We start from the raw sequence: 19,144 nt of genomic DNA on the forward strand, positions 1-19,144 counted from the left end.
ACAAGTTTGTCCTTGAGAATAACTGCAAAAAGTAAGCACTTTGGATTCATTAGGGAGATGTACAGCTGTCGGCTGATATTGAATGGTATTACGTTAAATTTTGAAATCTACTGGAAATCTACATAAAATTAGTGCCATAAAGGTCACTTCTAATGCCAAGAAGTATTTATCATTAGTTTCTGCATGCTGTTGGGGCACAAATAAATTTGAAATATTTTGAAATTAACAATGTATTTCATAACTTCTAGCTATTAGTATGTTTAACTTGGTAGATCATAACACTAAAGACAGCGGATGCTGTAGGATGCTTTGTTTCTGCCTGATCATCCCATCACTCTTTTTTCTTTTTGTTGCTTTTTTTGTTGTTATTCTGCAGCAATGTGACCAAGATACATCAAGAAACAGAAGCAGACATATCCTGCGCCCCGCAGCTTCAGATAACTCACCCTGTCCAGAGATGGTCCAGTCAGAGTCCTGTGTTCTTAATAGTACATGTTTCACCTACCAGTACAGAGTCTCAGGTAGGACAATCTGCACGTCATTTCTGATCTAATTCACGTTACATGATTACAACCTGTTGTTAGCCCCATAAACAAGATGGGTGCGTACCTAAAACCAGCAAAAGGTCAAGTTTACTTGCTATAAGAATGCATCCATTATCGTGGTATACTGCAAGGGACAAGATTAAGTCATTTTTAGTTATTTTGTAACACAGTGATACACAACAAAGTCCCTTTATCCAACAACTATAATGCCAGTATTACAGCTAAATAATATATTAATAAAAAATGTTATTATTTATTATAAAACTGCTTTAAAAATAATGTTTTTATAACAATGAAAAAACCCATTTATAAAAGTGTTTTATTAAGGAGATCGCAAGATGCTTCATCAGGGATGAAAAAAGAGCAATAAAACACATTTCTCAACATATGCATAAAGCCAGAAGACAGATATATTGTAATTTAGTGTTAGTCATTCTCACATAAGGAGCAGGTAAACACCTGTGCATTCAGCTTAAAGGTAAGGCTACGCACTGGTTGGAGTTAAGTAGGCTAGCTATTTTTACATACTTTCTGCAAGTGTGGTAGCATGCTCATTTTTAAGCTGTAGAACGATCTACTTTTTCACAGTCTGTGGATTACTGTCAGATGATAACCAGCCAGATCTAGAATCTACCCACATAACATAAAGTTGTGAAACCTCCCTAACTCTTCCTTATTCAGTGCACCGAGCGAGTCTAAAGACAGTTTCCATACTAGAAAGCTAGATTTAGACCTTTTGACACAGATTTCTCCTGTATTGAAGTAGCAGTAATCATTGCAATAGCAATATAAAATATTTATCAAACTTTACAAAAGTATTATGAGAAAAATAGCTGTGATTCCTTTTGGAACAGCTGTTTTCTCCTTTTTTCATTTTTAGTGAATTTTTTTTACATTTTTCCAATATGGATGGTGCATAACACACTCAAAGAGAGAACAACTCAAATGTTTTAGTTAACTGAAATATAATAAACAAATAGACAGTTGCAGATTCATTTTATGTGGGTTTTGAGCTTTATAGGCACACACATGCCTGTATGCAAGAAGTTATCAGTAAGACTCCCCAGAATGGATTCCAGGATTGAAATAAAGTGAATTAATTATTAATTATTTCATTTAATTATTCATTAATAGTGAATAATTAATACAACTATTAATTGTTAATTATTCCCAGTGTAGCCAGAATCTTTTGCCTTTACCTAAATTGCCAGAGCTGGCTTTGCAGTGCATATGCTGTCTACCAGCAAATCCTTTGGTTTCAGTACACCAGACTGCCATCATACCCCATCCTCATCATCACTGAATATGGTTACACTGGTTCCCAGTTCTGTGCACCTCATTACCACTACTTCTGAAATAAACGTTAGCTCAGCTTTGAGTTAGAGACGCTCATCCCCATGAGAGACTACTGAGTACAATATTTGTTACTGCTTCATTTGGTCTGGTTGTTTGGGTGATTGGGATAGTTGTTCTGAGTGAATCTTTTTTATTATTGTGGTCTTGTGGTTGTGCAATGGTCTCAGGTCTCTCTTGACAAAGAAATCTTGATTTCATGGAGTTTCCTAAACAAAGAAACAGCCGAGTGTGAGCTTGTTGGGATTTGTGCAGAATGTTGCTGTTGTTGTAGACCAGTAGCGTTGACATAAAAGACGGTTTGACAGTGAGACTAATGAAGATATGTTGCTGTGTGCGTCTAGACTGGAGTACATGCCAGCTGAGTGAAAATGCCATCTGCGGTCAGGGATCACGTTTTCGTCTCCTGGACTGTATTCGCAGCGATGGCAAGGTTACGGAGGTGCAGAAGTGTGAGCAGGTAATCGCTGTGTAGACAATTAAAGATGTTTAATGTAAAAATGAAAAGTTTCATCACACATATATACATATTTTGGGTGCAAGTCAAATTCCAAAGCCATACAAGTTTTAAAAAATGCACAAAATTAACTTATAGTTTGCAAAATCTGAAATATTGACAGCTATTGCAGTGCAGCAGCTTTGCTTCTGTTCTCATTACTTATTTATTATTGAAAGCTCAGTTGCCCAATTTGATTAAGTGAAAATGTTGTATCTGATTTCATACCAACTTTGCCACTAAGCCAAACAGAACTTAATGTTATTGACTTTATTTGTGCAAAGACAAATGGCGCTCTTACGTTACTGTAATTGAATAACAGTAGACGTAAAAAGATTTCTCATTTTTGTGAAGCAAACCAAACATTTTCCAAATGTTTGGGTAATCTCTGGCACATCCAGAATCATATTGCACTATCCACTTAATGCAATTTTAATGGGATGAATGTAGCAATGATGTTGTCTCTGTGTTAAATATAATGTACATTAACAGCTCAATAGCATCTGAAGGTTTTTTGTTAGGGTTTTATTTTCAGCTGCTGCTTTTCCACTGTCTGAAATGAACTGTAGCATATTTAAAATATGGAAATGTGTGCGCTCCCCCTTTTCTTGTTAGTGGAAATAATTAGCTAGCCCTCCTCTCAGATCTGTTCTTGTTTTCTACAGTTTGGTTTGATCAACAAGTGGATTCTAACAGAGAGCTGCGTAGTCAACTGTCCTGTCAGCTGTGTGCTCTCTGAGTGGTCGCCGTGGGCAGAATGCTCGCACAGCTGTGGGAGTCAAGGTAAAAACATCATGAGCTAAAAACCTTAACTTAAATTCATGGGAACAACAACCTGATAAACAGACACACGGTGGACTACATATGCAGCGCCTCATTATTCCATCTACTCAGGCATGCACCAAGATGTTGAATAGTGCATGAATACATTTAAATGCATTAAAATATTTACGCGTATGTGTAATCCAATGCCTTATTATGCAGGGGAACTCTGTGCACAGGTTGTGGTTTTTTTTCAATAATGTATACTTTACTTTTTCCTCTTTGTTTTATATTATGCACCAAGTTTATTTATTTATTTATTTTTTAATTAAGACTGGAAACTTCCTTTGTGACATTATGTTTTAACAATAGATGCGTCCATAAGTGTGAGCTCCATAGCTCACACTTGTGGACGCCATAAATGATTCAGTGTTCCTAAATAAAATATATAGCTATACCACTCCGTGAGTGCAAACATGCAGCTGATAATCCCCAACCAGTGACACACTTAGTATCACTTTGTGCAAGTCATGTTGTAACCTCATGCAATATACAAAAGTAAATGATTAAACCGAAATGCATACATTGTTGCTTCAGCTTCCCAAAGTCAATCTCCCAAAGAGAATGCATGTTATTCTGCTAATTAGAGAGAGTCGGCACTGTCTTCTTCTTATGTTTATTAATTTTAATTTGTCACTCGCTAACTTTCTACTTGCAGTTAACCCCTTATCCCAATGAGCTCACACTAGCCCAGGCTTTCATCTGGGAATATAAACTCGAAATCCTTTCTTTCACAGCTCAGTCACTATTGCTGTGACTCTTTCTGCTACTATCACTTCATTCTCACACATTGTGAAACGCATTTCTCTGCCTCGATGAGGGATTTGTGTCGTATTTGTGTCGTATCTGTGTCAGACGACGCAAGGATCTTGTTTTGTCAGGATGCCATGGGAGCGTTAATGTTTTTGGTTTGATTTTTGAGATGGCAGAGCCGGATGTCCTTTTTGCTGCGTCTTCCTGCGGCTCTCGGAGCTCGGCATCTCTCCTGGCATTACATACACAGGCGCGCGCACGCACAACTTCTGCCAACTGGATGGCTCATGGAGGCTTACAGGACCCAGGCACAAGCTGCTTTTTTCCCTGCTGGCATTTAGCAAACTTTTCCTTTCACACATTATTAATGGCTCACTTGAATGAAGCACTTTTGTTGGAAACTGCAAAATCTGAGCATAAAGTGGCACAGTGACACAGATGTATAGTGCTGTTACACTAATTCCTCTTTGTCGTGAGGAAAATATTTTGTGAGCTAAAGAGCAGGCACAGCCTATTTTCACTACTAAATGAATCATCATCTCTCATTTCAGCCACTCATTGTATTAACAGTTGTTTTATGGAGTCTTATGTTTGTGTAGTGATCCATTTTTGTCTCTCTCAAAGCAATTGAGAGTATGAGCTGAACTAAGAGGATCAATCCCACTGTGTTGTTACTGTGTTTTAGCAATTAATGGAAAAAAGGACATAAAAGGCAGGCATCCAATGCAAATGCACTCTGCTCGATTTATTGTCACATTTGCATGTTTGCCTTGTGTTGTGTAGGTCAGTCTGTGCGCAGTCGGAGAATCCTTCAGGATGCTCAAGAGGAGGGTCGCCCCTGTCCCAACCAGCTCATCCAGACCAAACCATGCCCCATAAGGCCTTGCTACATGTGGGTGCTGAGTGACTGGTCCCCATGCACAGTAGCGGTATGACAGGTTTTTCTGCCTATATGTTGATGTTCTTTGCACTGTACTGCCTAACAGCTTTTTGTGTTTCCTGTGGTCTGCAGACTTTCAGCATCACATTTATCTAATATGTGTAGTTCAAGAATATGCTGCAGTAGCTGTTGCTTCTGTCATAGTTTTAAAGGAGTATCTCACATTCAGCTTTCCAATTTGGACTTGTCGCCAGCCTGCTGCAGTGCTTCAACAGAAAACGATATACAAATAGGTTAAAATAAAATTAAGAAAACCTTTGCAAATGTTTATTAATGTTGATTTATTGTGTCTCTGCAGAGCGCAGCATGTGGTGAGGGGCTTCGGAGAAGAAATCTATCATGCATTGTCCACTGGGGAAACTGGCACGAGTCTCCTCGTCAGCCAGTGAAGGAGGAACTTTGTGGAGACGTACTTAGGCAACGTATCCAACAAGAGATGGAGCAGCCCTGTTTTGTCCCCTGCCCTGGTAAAGCTGCATTCAAACATAGTGGATATACTGGATTTGATAGTTTTACACGAATATGTCAAAATTACATGACTGAGTGATTTTTTTTAATTACTGTAGTCCTTTTATATTCACCAAACAACTACATAATCATTGAATCCGTCTAACAACACAGTCAATAATCTTGTTTTTAACAGAAATTCATTTGCTAGGATCTGCCAATAAATTGTCCCTTTTTCCAATTGGCTGACATTTTCAGCCACTAAATAATTGCAGAATCAATAAAAGTCATAGCTTTACTAATGACCCTTGTAGCTCTACATTATCTAGTTTCGTCCTGTACAGTAGCAGTACAGGGCCTGAGCTCAGTAACTATGAAAGAGACATATTTTATAATCAATAACCTGAGAACACTTTATTTCTTTGCACTGCATTATGTAACAATACATGACTCCGTAAGGCATGAAAAACCATCATCTGCTAATTGAAGCATTTAGCAGATCACATAGCTGAGAACAATCCCAGAGCTTATCACAGCAGTTTAATGCCTATGGGAATTCTGCGCACAGAAAGCTTGTTCAAATGTGAATGTAATAATTTTCCAATAAAAAAAACAATTATTAGGAGAATGAAAGTGCATTTTCAATACATTTAGTGTTTACTGCAAACACAGTGTATGTAAAATATAAGGAAAAAAAACGTTTTATCCTATTTCCATAACAGTTTGTACACTGAGTCGCTTTGAGTTTAACACAAGCTTCAAATGATGTTGACACATGGGCGACAAAAACCTGAAGAAGTTGTGTGGTTCTAAAAAACTAACCCATCTAATTTAATCATTTAAAACTATTTTTCCGATGTAAATGGATTTAGGGGGATTTTATTACTTAGCACATCTAAAATCAAGAAAAAGAAAAAACATCTGTATGTACAAGGATTATAAAAAATTATATTTTATGGTACTAGCACTGAATAAAAAAAAAATCTGTACCAGTTGTAATTCTATAGCATGTAATTCAACAGGTTTGAAATACATACTATAGTGCACATATGCATGGGTCATTTGCACACCTTTGAAGGCCCCTTTGCTCAGGGGCGTAATTTCCAGGGGGCTTAGGGGGTTATGCCCCCCCCCAATAATCAGATCCAACCAATAGAACCCCCCCCCCCCCCCCCCACAATAAAATTATGAACTACCTTGCATAAATAGCCTGTTGATTTTCTTTACTCATTTCAGTTAACAGCAAAATAGTTAACATAGTTATACAAAATAGCATGTATAATCACCCCCCCAATGTTCAGCACAAAGTTACGCCCATGTTATTGCTGAATGGTATATACCGATTTCTGAACAACATCTAGCCAACATAATTTTAAGAAAAGCATTGCTTATTTTAGAAAGACTATGCCAAACCCCATTCTACCTCTATAATAGTACCTTAGTATGGCTCTGTAAACCTGTTGTTTATTGAAAAATCAGCATTGTCTCTGACAAAGAAGTCTGCAAACTGTTGAGAACCTGAAATTTATCAATCATCAAGTAAGTATGAGGGGAAAAAAACCTTGTGAAAAGTACAGTAACTGGTCTCCCCCGTTGCTGGCATGAATTCATCATGAGCATATATTTTTCATCTTTTTTCAAATATAACTGCTTTGTGTCTTTATATCATTTCTGACATTATTGTGATGAAATAATTCTGTATCTTGGACTAATGCTAGCCATAGCTTGTGAACCTGTTCAACTGTATCGAGTTATTTTTTTTAAAGTTATGATTTCTGTCCAATCAAAGAGAAGTTTGTCAGCTGACATTTCAGTCTTAGACAAATCCCATTACTGGATTGCATTACTTTAAAAATGAATATACCTCTGCTTATACCATGTGTATCTACACTAAAGTGTGAGGTGATGTTTTGGAGACTCCAGACTGCATTGTTCAGTACAGTAAATGTCACTGTGTCAGTGTGCTGTTTGCAGTGCACATCACACCACATGTTGGTCACTGTGATGGATAACGATAGCAGAGCACCAGTGTTGGTAGAGTAACTGTCTGTAGCTGTAATGTAGCAAAAAGAAAAACATAAAAATAAGAAGCGATGGTGAATCTTGGCACTGCTATGTGCTCTACCTCAGCAGCCTAAAATGCAAAAACTTGTTTTAAACGAAATCAATTTATGCAAATTTTCTGGTAGACTTTTTCGAAATTAAGGCATGTTGCAGCTTTTCAACCTTGTCTGTAGTAAATTAACACTGCATGTATTAATTCAAACGGAAAATGTAAACAACATAATAGTAGACTTCTTGCACGACATGCTGTTAGTTTGTTATTTTGGTGAGGATATTGGGAACCCCTACAATGAACCTTTGTCATGATTTTTTATTGGGTCTGTGCATAGAAATTGATTAAGCTCATTGTTGTAAAAATCACTATAGCAACAGACAGACAGTGTATCATTGTTAACTGACATTCAACTCGTGTTTTTTTTATTTAGGCCACAGTGTGAATGTAGAATTTGCCTTAACCAAGAGAGTTACTGGCCAGCTGACAGTTTTGACCTGCTTCACTTGTCACTGTCTGCTTTTCCACCCTGCGAGTCTATAATGAAGCATTACTGTCTTTAGGCATATGCTAGCTGAACAAACTCTATAGAATATATTTGATTTTCTCTCTGTTTTTTCTTTTTAAAGAGAGAGTCATTATGGTAAAATCACCACCCCTCAAAAAATGACCTCCTTATGCATGGCTACTTCCATGTATGGCTTTTGTTAATTTGTGCTTTGAAGAGAGCGAGCAGTGCTTGCTTTTGTTCATATGCCTCTCACTCTCCTCTGATCCTCTCCTTGATTCATCACTCAAACCACCTTTGCTCTGAGTCTTGGCTCAGGATCAGGAGTGTTTGATGGCAAGAGCAGATGTGTGTGTATGTGTTCATGTAAGTGTTGATGTGATGGTGGCAGACGCAGAGTAGGGGCCAGAGGAGGAGTTGTTGACATGCTTGTGATGGGTGTGTGTGTGTGTGTGTGTGTGTGTGTGTGTGTGTGTGTGTGTGTGTGTGTGTGCTGTATACTGTAGCTATTGCTACAGCATGTTTCCAGGGTTCTAGCAGCATGAGTGAAGAGCTGATAGACTGTATCCATATAAAGATGAAAGATAATGAGATGTTCCAATCCACAGACAGTTACTAATGGGTGTTCAGGGCAAAGAATCGGAGGGTTGTTCTGGCTGAGTAGCTGAGGCTGTGGGTGATATTATCACTACAATGTGACCCTATCAAGAAATACAAGAGATATTTGTGTTTGACATTCAAAAACCAAACAGACTTTATCCTTTAAAAAAAATATTCCAAACTAAACCAAATGAATTTTCCATCTCCTTTGAGACACATTTCAGTTTTGGGTTTTACCTTTACAGTCCAGCTTGGAGTTATAGCTTGTATTGTATAATTTATAACTCTGGTTGGTCTATTACTTCTGAATACCCACTGGGCTGTCTGAGTAATTTGTTTGTGCATTTGTTACATTATCAGCCGCAGATGTGTGCTGAAGTTGTTTTCGATCTCTTTTTAATGTTCCAGGAGCTAGCAGGGGAGCCAATAAAACGATCCCTGAAATAGTGTTGGCAAGCTGAATATAAACCACCCGCAAGTATCTGAAAGGAGAGTCTGACAGTGTTATTGACCAAGTTGTGCTATCACTGATGTTTTACTGTCTTTTTTTCCCCTCAGGAGACTGCCATTTGACTGAGTGGTCGTCTTGGAGCTCGTGCCAGTTGACCTGCCTGGAGGGGCGGAGCTTTGAAACCACCGGTCGCCAAGCGCGCTCCAGAGCCGTGATTATTCAAGACATGGAGAATCAGGACAGCTGCCCTCATCAAGTCTTTGAGACCCAGCCCTGCAAAGGTACTCGGGATGCCATGCATTTTCCATGCAAAGTCATACCAGCATCAGGTCACCAGTGTCAGGCAAAAGACGACTTTCTTCTTTCTTCCTGACAGTGACTGTTGACCAAAATGCACAATAATTGATCAGTTAAATGCACCAAATACTAGCAGTTTGGTAACAACTACTTTGTAAAGGATTGAGCTAAGAACATTCAGAACAGCTGCTATATATCACCAATGCTTCCCTCTCCACAGCAGCTCATGTGTGCATTAATGGGTCATTTAAATGGACAAATTCCTTGTTACTTCTGCATCAGAACAACTGATCACAGAGTCTCTCAAACAGCTGATGAATTTACACTGGTCAGTGAAAATTAATTAATTAATACTGCAGAAATATGTTCTTTCCACTACAAATACTGTTAAAAAATAATATTGTGCTATAGTGTCGTATAAAACTCCAACTCCAGATTTTGAAGTTTGCTCTCAAATCCTTTTTTCCTCCTTTTCTCAGGGGTGACCTAAATATTTGTGGCTAAATTCTCAGGTTTGTGCTGCAGTTCAGCTGAGTGCCTGGTGTTGGTTTGATGTGTTGGAAAGGTGTTGTGCCTCCAGCCTCCTCCGTTTAATGAGCATGTTGCAATCTCTCTTGTCAGGACTTAACAGACAAAGTCAGCATTTTCTCTAGCAATTACAGAGCTCATGATCGCCACTCCTAAAAATAAAGTAAATATTCTCAATTAGCATTAGCAAGGTAATAAAGACTGTCCGCCCTGAGAAAATAAGTCATTTGTGCCAGCTTCTGTTACATCCTATTGTTTTATTGTTTTAAAAGTTAGACCTCTAGCAGCTGTGCAAATAAGTGGATGTTTACATTAATATCATAACTTTTAGACCTGGGAAGTCAGATTTTGTAGGGAGTGACGCAACTCTCAAGCTAAGGGCGTTCCCCTGGTAAAGTCAGAAAAGCAAACAACAACCGGATTTGTTTTGCTTTAGCAAGGTGGAGCCAGTCATGCAACACTAGCAACACAGTGCAGGGCTTTTAAAAAAAAATTATTTAACACCATTGAGATTCTATTCTATCTTCATAGATAGAATCTGATCAATTCTCTGCATATGGCTTATTTAGTAAGTAGCAAAGTATCAAACAGTTGCAGTTCAGATTAAAATGTTTTACGGTTTTACTGATCTTTGTGCTCATAGCAGCAATCCTGGATCTTTGAGTCTGGGTTGCTGGGGCTCCTCTGACTTTCCAAGTTGAAAATCTCCCTTGAAATAGCTTTCCTGTTTAAAATCTTACCTGGTAACTCAGTTAAACTGATAACTCAGATTCAAATGGAAGGCACTAATAGAGAGGAGCCATCCTTAATAGTGCCATCTACGCCCAGACCTCTGGATGTGAACACAAGAGCCCCACCCACCTTCTGTCTGTGAGCGGCAGCCAATCACAAGAAGGTTGGCTTCCCGCTTTTGAACCATAAACTCTACAAAGTTACTCTAGAATACTGCAAGTAAATAAATATGGAGCTGGAAATGAGCATATACTGTAGGCTCCTTTTAATTAATGGTCTCCTAGTCAAAAGTTGTGTGTGTTTGTGCTTCTACCACCACCCTACCTCCCAGTATGTTGCGCTCTGTCTGTGTTGCTTTAACAGCTGGTGTCTATGGTCCTTAAATAGGCATTAAAAATCAGTTATTGCAGGTTTTAAACTGTAACCGAGAAGCTGAAAAACATGCCCCCGAACCTTTGAACCACTCAAGCTGTTTCTCTTTCACTGGCTTTCAAGTTGACCTTTATTGTCTTCATAAATCTACAGATAAATAAATAAATGTAAGAGAAGATTAACACCATGGTGACATGGAAGGTCATCATTTACTGTGAGAAAAACTGCTTTTTTTCCTTCTGCACACAGTGAATCTGTTACAATTTTCAACACTCAGTATTAAAAACAAAAGCTTCTTATCCCTGAAATGGATCAGTGACATGAATATTGCCTTCTGTTAAACATTCAGTAAACTTTATGTCTTCTCATAAAAGACAGACAGATTTTTATATGATTCTGTATGTGTGACAGAACTCTTATAGGCCTTTCTGTTCAAGGTAAAAGGCTAAAAGGTGATACTACAAATGGTTTCTAAATGGGTATCTGTGCTGTAGATGGCAGTCTGGTGATTGTAATTGCAAAGTTCTCATTGAGACTGTGTCATGGGAGGTTAGCACTTCAAAATTACAAATTGCAACAAAAAGGCTGTGATTAAACAGTCAGCATTTGAACCATAGAAGGGTCATAAATGTTATTCCACTTATCCAATATTTGATGAAACATGGAGGTCAATGCATTTGACTGATTATTGATTCACAAATTGGAGATATGTGTGTTTCACAAGAGACCTTTGTGACTTAGCTCTGAGTTTGAGTTAATGTATATTTATATATAATATATGTGTACATATATATAAAAAAAACCTGGACAAAGCTGGACTGAATGATAGCACAGAGGCACTAATCATGGCAGCACACGAACAAGCCCAAAGCACAAGATCCATAAAAGCCGGGCACACCAGGTGCAGGCTGCGTGAAGATGCCTGTGAGATAATCCTGCTCATAGCAGCAGGGTGCAATAGAATAGAATAGAATGTCCCTTTATTGTCATTGTACATGTAAAATGAATTTGTGGGTGCTCCACACCAGCTGTCCCAAAATAAAATATAATTAGCAGACAGCAGGAATTAAATAGCAAACAGGAGAAATATAAACGATCAAGGTGCATATAGACAAAAGAAGAGAAATATATACGAAAACAACAGAAAGGCACACATTAGAGAACACGATGCTAACAGGCAGGGCATACATGGAATGCTATAACCAAGTGTCTGGCATAGTATTAAGGAACATCTGTGCCAAGTATGACCTGGAAGTCCTGAGGGTGGTTGAGAATGAACAAGCTAGGATCAAGTTTCCAGGCCTGGTAGAGGATAGAAGACCGAAGGATAAAGACTCCCCACATCACCGATTTTATATATATTTGTGTATGTGTATATATATATTTGTGTATGTGTATATATATATTTGTGTATGTGTATATATATATATATATATATATATATATATATATATATATATATATATATTTGTGTGTGTATATATATATATATTTGTGTGTATATATATACATACACATTGTCTACAAATTATTTTGCCTCTTGATTGTTTTTCTATTAATTAGTTGTTTTTGAAACCATAACAGGGTAACTGTGGGCTACAGCGAATATATAAATTGTCCTAACCTTGTTCTTTATTTCCTTTCCTTTAGTGTTTTTAATCGTTTGTCCCATATTTTAGCACTGCACATTTTCTTTAATACATGACGCTCAAGTGCCTTTCACTGTTTCTCTCTTTAAGTCAATTTTTCCCTGTAGCTTCCTCTGGGAAAATATGAGCTTTCCTGCAAAAAAACAAACAAAAAATGGCATTTTTCAGACATTTCCAACCAATTTTGAGATCATTTTCACCACCTTTGTCTCACAGCACACTGCATCAGTTACAAAGGTGCATTTTCTTCCCATACTAAAACCGTAATATGTCTTACCATAATGAAGTTGCAGAAAGGAGTGGTAGTTAACGTCAATCTTGGCCTGACGACAGGTCTGCTTGGCCAACACAAACTGCTAATGAGCGTCGTCTCTGCCTCTCTGCTGTTGCAACAGGAGGAAAATGCCACAGTTACCAGTGGAGGACAGGAGGATGGAGCAACAACGAGAGAACAGTATGGTGTCAGCGCTCAGACGGCGTCAATGTTACAGGTGAACAGTCGTTGGGTCTTCTGGCCACCTTAGATGGGTCAAACAGAATTGCTCCTGGGAAAACGCAGACATGTTCTTGTATAAATATAAATCATATTAATGCAGGCTGCAGCTAAAAGTGCCCCAGTTCTGTTTTTGTTCCCCCATGCTGAACTGAATCATTTTTCAATTCAGTCTGGATCACATGGATATGTGCTACAATATCAGATAATTTGATCGCTCAAAAAGAAATTTGTAAGCGTTGCCATGACAGTAAGTGAATCTGCTTTCATTCATCTAAGAAAGCTATTACACTGGTAATATTAGCAGAGGTGGCTTTAGCAGGTGGTTCAGAAATAAATTTAGATCATGATTTTCTTGTTGGTTCACGAGATAATTGGAAACGAGATGTTGGAAAAGATCTGAGAAGGCTCGATACAAAATCGGATACGATGTCTTTTTGCCTTTGTTAATCATTTGAGTTTATGATAATATACTGTCCATGGGTTACATCCTGTAACAATTATGATTAGCTATTTTACCCCCTCTCAAAAACATCTGATAGTACTTCACAGTCTTCCATTGGAACACATGTTTCTTTCACATGCATATAAATACACACTCAGAGAAAAAGCATGGCTTTAGTATAGAGTTCTAGTTGAATTTAACACCTTATTTGATCTACCTAGTCTCAGTGGAGCCTCCATTGATTTCTGCCTCTTAACATAAGTAATCAATAAGCCAGACTCTGAGCTGCAAGGCTTTCAATCCATATAAATATAAACGTGCATTTGTATTTGTGGGAAGTAAAGCAGGCGTAGAGAACGAGAACAAAGGTAATGGTATTGGGGGAATGAAAGCTTTAGGCGAGCTTGATGTGCTGTAAATAGTGGTTGAATGTGATCTTATCACTGCTAGGAAGTGTTTTTGGCAAATATGAGCCCAGAAGGAATAACCTCCCTCTGCAAAGAAGGCAACAACCTCAGGCATTACTCTTTGATATTTTGACATGCAATTTTCCATGTTGGAATTAAAATGTTCACAGACTGATGGGGGGCTCTGATAGGCAACTAAGCCCATTAATCTGATGTGACAGTACATTAATTTAGCAATCAATAGGTAAAGGAACAGAAATAAGAACACACTGTCTTTCTCCAGGGGGATGTTTCCCACAAAAAAGGCCCACCACGCTAAGACACTGTCATCCTCCGTGCACAAAACCGTTCTCACACTGCACGCCGGTAAGACCATTGCACTTTGATCAGGCAGCTGTGATCTCTGTAATTCTCACTGTTTTTTTGTTTTTTTTGCCGTTTTATTTTTTTGCTGCCCCCACGTTTTCGGTGGGGAGTTAAATGGATTTTGACAGATGACATTTTTAATTTGGCAGAACAGGCCATTAAAGAATAATCAGATTAATACCAATGAACGTGGGCTCCATGTCAGTTAGAGACTACACCTATGAGGTGGGGGGACTGCACACAAGCAGCATGAAAATGACAAATAATAGATTTAGCTTGAAGTTTTACTGCCCCTTAGAGTACCCCCGTGTTACTGCACCCACAAATGCAACGCTGTGAAATCACGTGTTGCATTTGTTTCAGGGTGCCTGTTTTTAGCCTGACGGGGCGCATTCTTATCCGTTTCCAGATCCGGGAAGCGGTGTAATCTACCCCCCGACGAGAACAATTTAGTGCTGGAAAAAGTAAACCTGTGTTTAGAGTGAGAAATATTTTGTTGAGTAAAACAGAACGGTCCAAATATGTGGCAGCCCATTTGTCAGCAGTGCTTTGCAGTAATTGGAAAGCAACAACTGCAGTCATCGTCAGCTCGCTGTAAATGATGTTCTTCTGGGCTTCTTTCCCCCTCATGCAGAGTGGAGTGTGTGGGTGTGAGAAGGGTTACACTGAGGTGATGACCACTCACGGTTTCTTGGACTACTGCACCAGAACTCCGGGGTTGGACAACAATAAGAAAGCAGATGTGAAAACTAACTCTGGCAGATTAAAACCTGGGCCGTCTAAGGCCAAAGACCGCTACAACGAGTGGACCCTACGACCTGTTGGCCCAGGTACTGAAATGGAAATCATGTGTGCAGACCAACCAGTACTGCTACGACCTTTGAACCTAACTTTGTTGCTCACCGGGACGGGGGAGGAATTTAGGTCCATGTTTTTACACGAATTCATTATATATTACAAGAAAGACAATGTTCAATAGACTTTAAATGCCTAAAACTGTAGTCAGGACTAGCCCTACTTATTTATTCTGAGCAGTGAGGAAAAAGTTCTAAAAGATATTCATAAAATAGATGTAGACTTACATATATTTAAAACTTTCTATTAAAAACTGCTTTCTGATTGCACAGATGGAAGAGTAAAGCTGTGGGTTTACGCCGTGACTGCTGTTGGATTCATCTTAATACTCTTCATTATAGCGTTATCGTTCCTGGTCTGGTATGTACCGTTTTCTACTCGGTGTTCAGTCTCAGAAACAAAAGATTCATTGTGGTTTGTGCGCATTCTGTATGAGAATGGAGAACATCAAGAAGGAAAGCAAGTGTCTTTCCTTGGACAGAACCCTGCCAAGTATGAGTTATAGTCTACTCTATACTTTGTCTGCTGTGTTGCTGTTATCAGATAATGGAATTCTTTGTAAGGACTGAAATCAAGTTGGGCTGCCTTGTGCTACTAAGCCACATGAACTCTTAGCTTTTCTTTCTTGTCTGTCCTTTTTTTTTTTTTCAGTAAGCCATCCAAAACCACTAAGACGTCTCCCCCACCGCAGAAGCCCTTGACCCTGGCCTATGATGGTGACATGGATATGTAACCAGGTTGCTATACCTCACAAGGACACGCTCGGCATCAGACAGCCTGCTGCCTGTGTTCAGATTGTTAGGAAGCACATCCGTCACTTACTGTTTGCTCGGTTTTTGCAATGTCTCAAATAGATCAGCGAATAGCAACGATCACACATGATTTGCTGCTGAAGGGTAACAAATCTCGCTAGAGCCACTCGCTTCCTCAAAGAAGAGGAACCAGAGCTGATCAAAGTGAAAAAATGAGACAAGGACCTCTAGTTTCTTTTCTTTTTTTAATGCTTGCAACATGAACACACAGTTGAAGCACTATTTAAAACCTGCGAAAGAAGATGAATGCACAGCTGTTGCTCTTGGAGGGGGTTTTTTTTGTTTTCTTTTTTGTGTGTGTCAAGTATCCGAGGGACATCCTGATTGACTCGTCAGCAGTCGCTCGTGATATTCAAAGACCCACAGAGGTGGGAGTATTTGACTTTGTCTCATCAGTGGTGGATCTTTGTGAAAGGAAACGTCTCAAGCCTTTTGAGTAAACTAAAACAGCCTTTTTTTGAATTTTCGACAATAAACACGATGGTCTATGCACTACGTTAGTGCTGATTCCGTTTTCCTTTCCGATGACTTTTCTAGTGTTTTAATTGTAATGCAAGTTTTTGCTGTCAGATTGTGTTTTGTTGATGATGCCATATGTTGTGTATATGTGAAAACCAAATGCAGGCTTGCCTTGAGTTTAACGATACAATGATGCAGTAATTTCTCCTCCCTTATTCTCCCTGGATTCTCGACCACTGAGGACAAAAATGAGTAAGTAAGTCAGAGCGGAGTAATTTGTACAAAACCAAAAAGCGTCCGAGTATTTTGGTGACGAGTGCGGTATCGCACATAATGCAAATTACAGTATGTAATACCAGTATGATAAAGACCATACCTCATATGCAGTGCTTAAAGGTTATTAGACCACCTGCCATTAAAAGAATAATACGAATAAATAAGTATTTATTAGGCAAATATAAAAAGAATTCATATTTTTAGATTAAAAAAATCTGAAATTAATGAAGCATAATATTCAACCACTAAAACTAATTTCTCTGTTCAGGAACACGAGGAAATAACTGTAATTTGACATTTTTATCAAAAAAATAACAAGCAGTTTGGGGTCTTTTTTATTGTTTTTTTTAACTAAATGTGAAAATTCGTGGATATCAATGATAATTATTTGTCAGCATATAACAAGTTTGCGCATACAGGTCGATTTAACTGTTACAGAAACATAAAATATTATTCTGGTAATTACCGTTACTGTGTAATTAAGCCAGTTGTGGTATGAACCTTTCTATGGGTTGTGGTCTAATAAATGTGTTAAGCACTTTTTCACTAAATGCAAAGCAAGAAAGGACTAAGCATCAAAACATACCGGAGCATAGAGAGGACGAATTATCCACTGGATTACACACAGTGCTTTAACAGAGCAGATGCGCTTTATTTATTTAAAAATTGTCATATTTTAGTGCTTTATTTTACATCCAAATACAAGGTCTTTTTTTGTTGTTGTTGTTTTTGTACCATGAGTACAGGGCTGAAGACATAAAAGATAGCAAATACCAAATATTTATGAGCACATAATTTAATAATCCGGCAGCTTCTTATTTATTTTCTTATTCTAGTCTTATTTTCTAGCCCTGTCTTTTTTAAAAAATATATATATTTCCACTCATAGCATCTTGGTAGATTCGAGACTTTTCACCTTCCTTTTGTGCAATATTCACACAGCCCAGTGGAGAATGAAGTTCCTGGTATTGGCTAATTTTGGCTCTGATCGGAGTTTATGCTGTTTCTCGTTCTGCCAAGACTAACTGGAGATTTGGTCTTGTGTTGTCCGATCTCCTCCTGAATGTATTTTATCGGGAACTCTTTAATCTTAACGGTTGTGCAAATACGGTTGTTACGTGACTGTATTCCAACAGCTGATTGTATGTAGGCATGCTAGATCCATTTTGGCAGAACGTTCTCCAAGTGGCCTTTGCAAAGATTCTGTTTTACAATTTACCGAACATTTCAGAATCGTTTAATTTAGACAGTGTTTCTAATATTTGGCCGATAAAGTGACACAAAGGAACATGTGGAAAATGATGACAAGGATAACGAATAAAAGTAAAGTGAAACCCCTTTCTGAAAACATGACATACTAATTATTTACTGTATTTAAAAGAAAAAAAACAGCCTGATTTGATGAGACGTCTCTCTGGTTATGTCCCAGAAAACTAAAAGTATGTTCACCCATTGTTTACAGCATCATGCTGCTTGTGTTTTTATTGTGTGTACATGGAGAGCTGGACAAAAATGCAAATAAATTGTGAAACCATGTGAAATCAATGCACTGCTTTCTTTCCTCTTTGGTGCACCTTTTTAAATATTTTTTTGAGGGATGCTTTTGTTCTCCTGTGATCTCCATCGGCTCCTTGACTATCGAGTCCTGATAAATTCTAATTACTGACACAGGCTCAGAGGCAAAGCCTAGAATATATAAGCTGCTGATAAGATTCATCTTGCCCTCCAGTCAGATTCCCAGTCTGATAGTCCCGCAGGATGCACGCAGGTTGCGAAGGAAACAGTGTTTAAATCTTCTGTCTCATCTAATTCATTTATTTAAGACTGTCACTTTTGTTTAAGAGAAGGTTGAATTCAAATGCTTGTGTCACGGCCATCTGATCTGTGGCAAAGATGTGGGCCGATCTTGTCATGTTCTATTCATCTCATTTTAGTAGCTTTCAAGACATATTTGCACATTTCAGTGGATGCTTGTGAGCGGAATGAAAATGGTTAGTTTAATTAATTTTATTTATCTATCATATGAAAACTGGCTGATTCTAATAAAATGCTGTATCCTGCAGTTTGTCAGGGCAGAGCAGAGCTTAATGAATGTTTAGCATCATCAGTGCTTAATGCTTTAAAATAATGGCCATTATAATGCTTATTATCATTTATTACTAATGTATTATGTGTGAATCTGCAGCCCAGAGGAGTGAAGCAGTTCTTAGAGATATCTAGTTTCTGATATGTTCAGCCTCTCTAAAATAAGTCTGTTAATGTTTTTTCCAGGGGAAAAAAAGTCTTTTTAGGATTTTATGAATGTATTAGGAATCGTCGGCCAGCAGACATTGAAACAAGAAGCCAGTTTCATTCAGATCGTGTTCATTACAGGTCTCTTGACCACCAGTATTCTCCATGCCTTTAGGATAATCCCATCAAGGTTTATATCAGGATCAGGATTTAATTGCATGAGACTCCTCTACAGTCAGTTTTAATCACC

At 38.3% G+C, this 19,144-nt stretch overlaps 1 protein-coding gene across 1 annotated transcript in view; it reads left to right on the top strand.

Annotated features, from left to right (window-relative positions):
- The window catches only part of thsd7ba (thrombospondin, type I, domain containing 7Ba), a 191,172-nt gene extending 172,979 nt beyond the window's left edge, over positions 1–18,193 (top strand). The window contains exons 19-29 of the mRNA XM_086266240.1: positions 377–521; positions 2,243–2,358; positions 3,060–3,177; positions 4,753–4,898; positions 5,208–5,376; positions 9,079–9,252; positions 12,945–13,040; positions 14,178–14,260; positions 14,895–15,090; positions 15,388–15,475; positions 15,767–18,193. Of these exons, the coding sequence (XP_086122366.1) occupies positions 377–521; positions 2,243–2,358; positions 3,060–3,177; positions 4,753–4,898; positions 5,208–5,376; positions 9,079–9,252; positions 12,945–13,040; positions 14,178–14,260; positions 14,895–15,090; positions 15,388–15,475; positions 15,767–15,848 (1,413 nt within the window). The 3' untranslated portion in view covers positions 15,849–18,193. The remainder of the gene's footprint in view (positions 1–376; positions 522–2,242; positions 2,359–3,059; positions 3,178–4,752; positions 4,899–5,207; positions 5,377–9,078; positions 9,253–12,944; positions 13,041–14,177; positions 14,261–14,894; positions 15,091–15,387; positions 15,476–15,766) is intronic.
- The last annotated feature ends 951 nt before the right edge of the window (positions 18,194–19,144 follow it).

Source organism: Aulonocara sp. 'chitande type north' Nkhata Bay, linkage group LG16, assembly GCF_057382095.1.
Source record: "Aulonocara sp. 'chitande type north' Nkhata Bay isolate Kocher_YH1m ecotype deep benthic linkage group LG16, A_spYH_male_GT1.1, whole genome shotgun sequence".
In the NCBI taxonomy this organism is placed as follows: domain Eukaryota; kingdom Metazoa; phylum Chordata; class Actinopteri; order Cichliformes; family Cichlidae; genus Aulonocara; species Aulonocara sp. 'chitande type north' Nkhata Bay.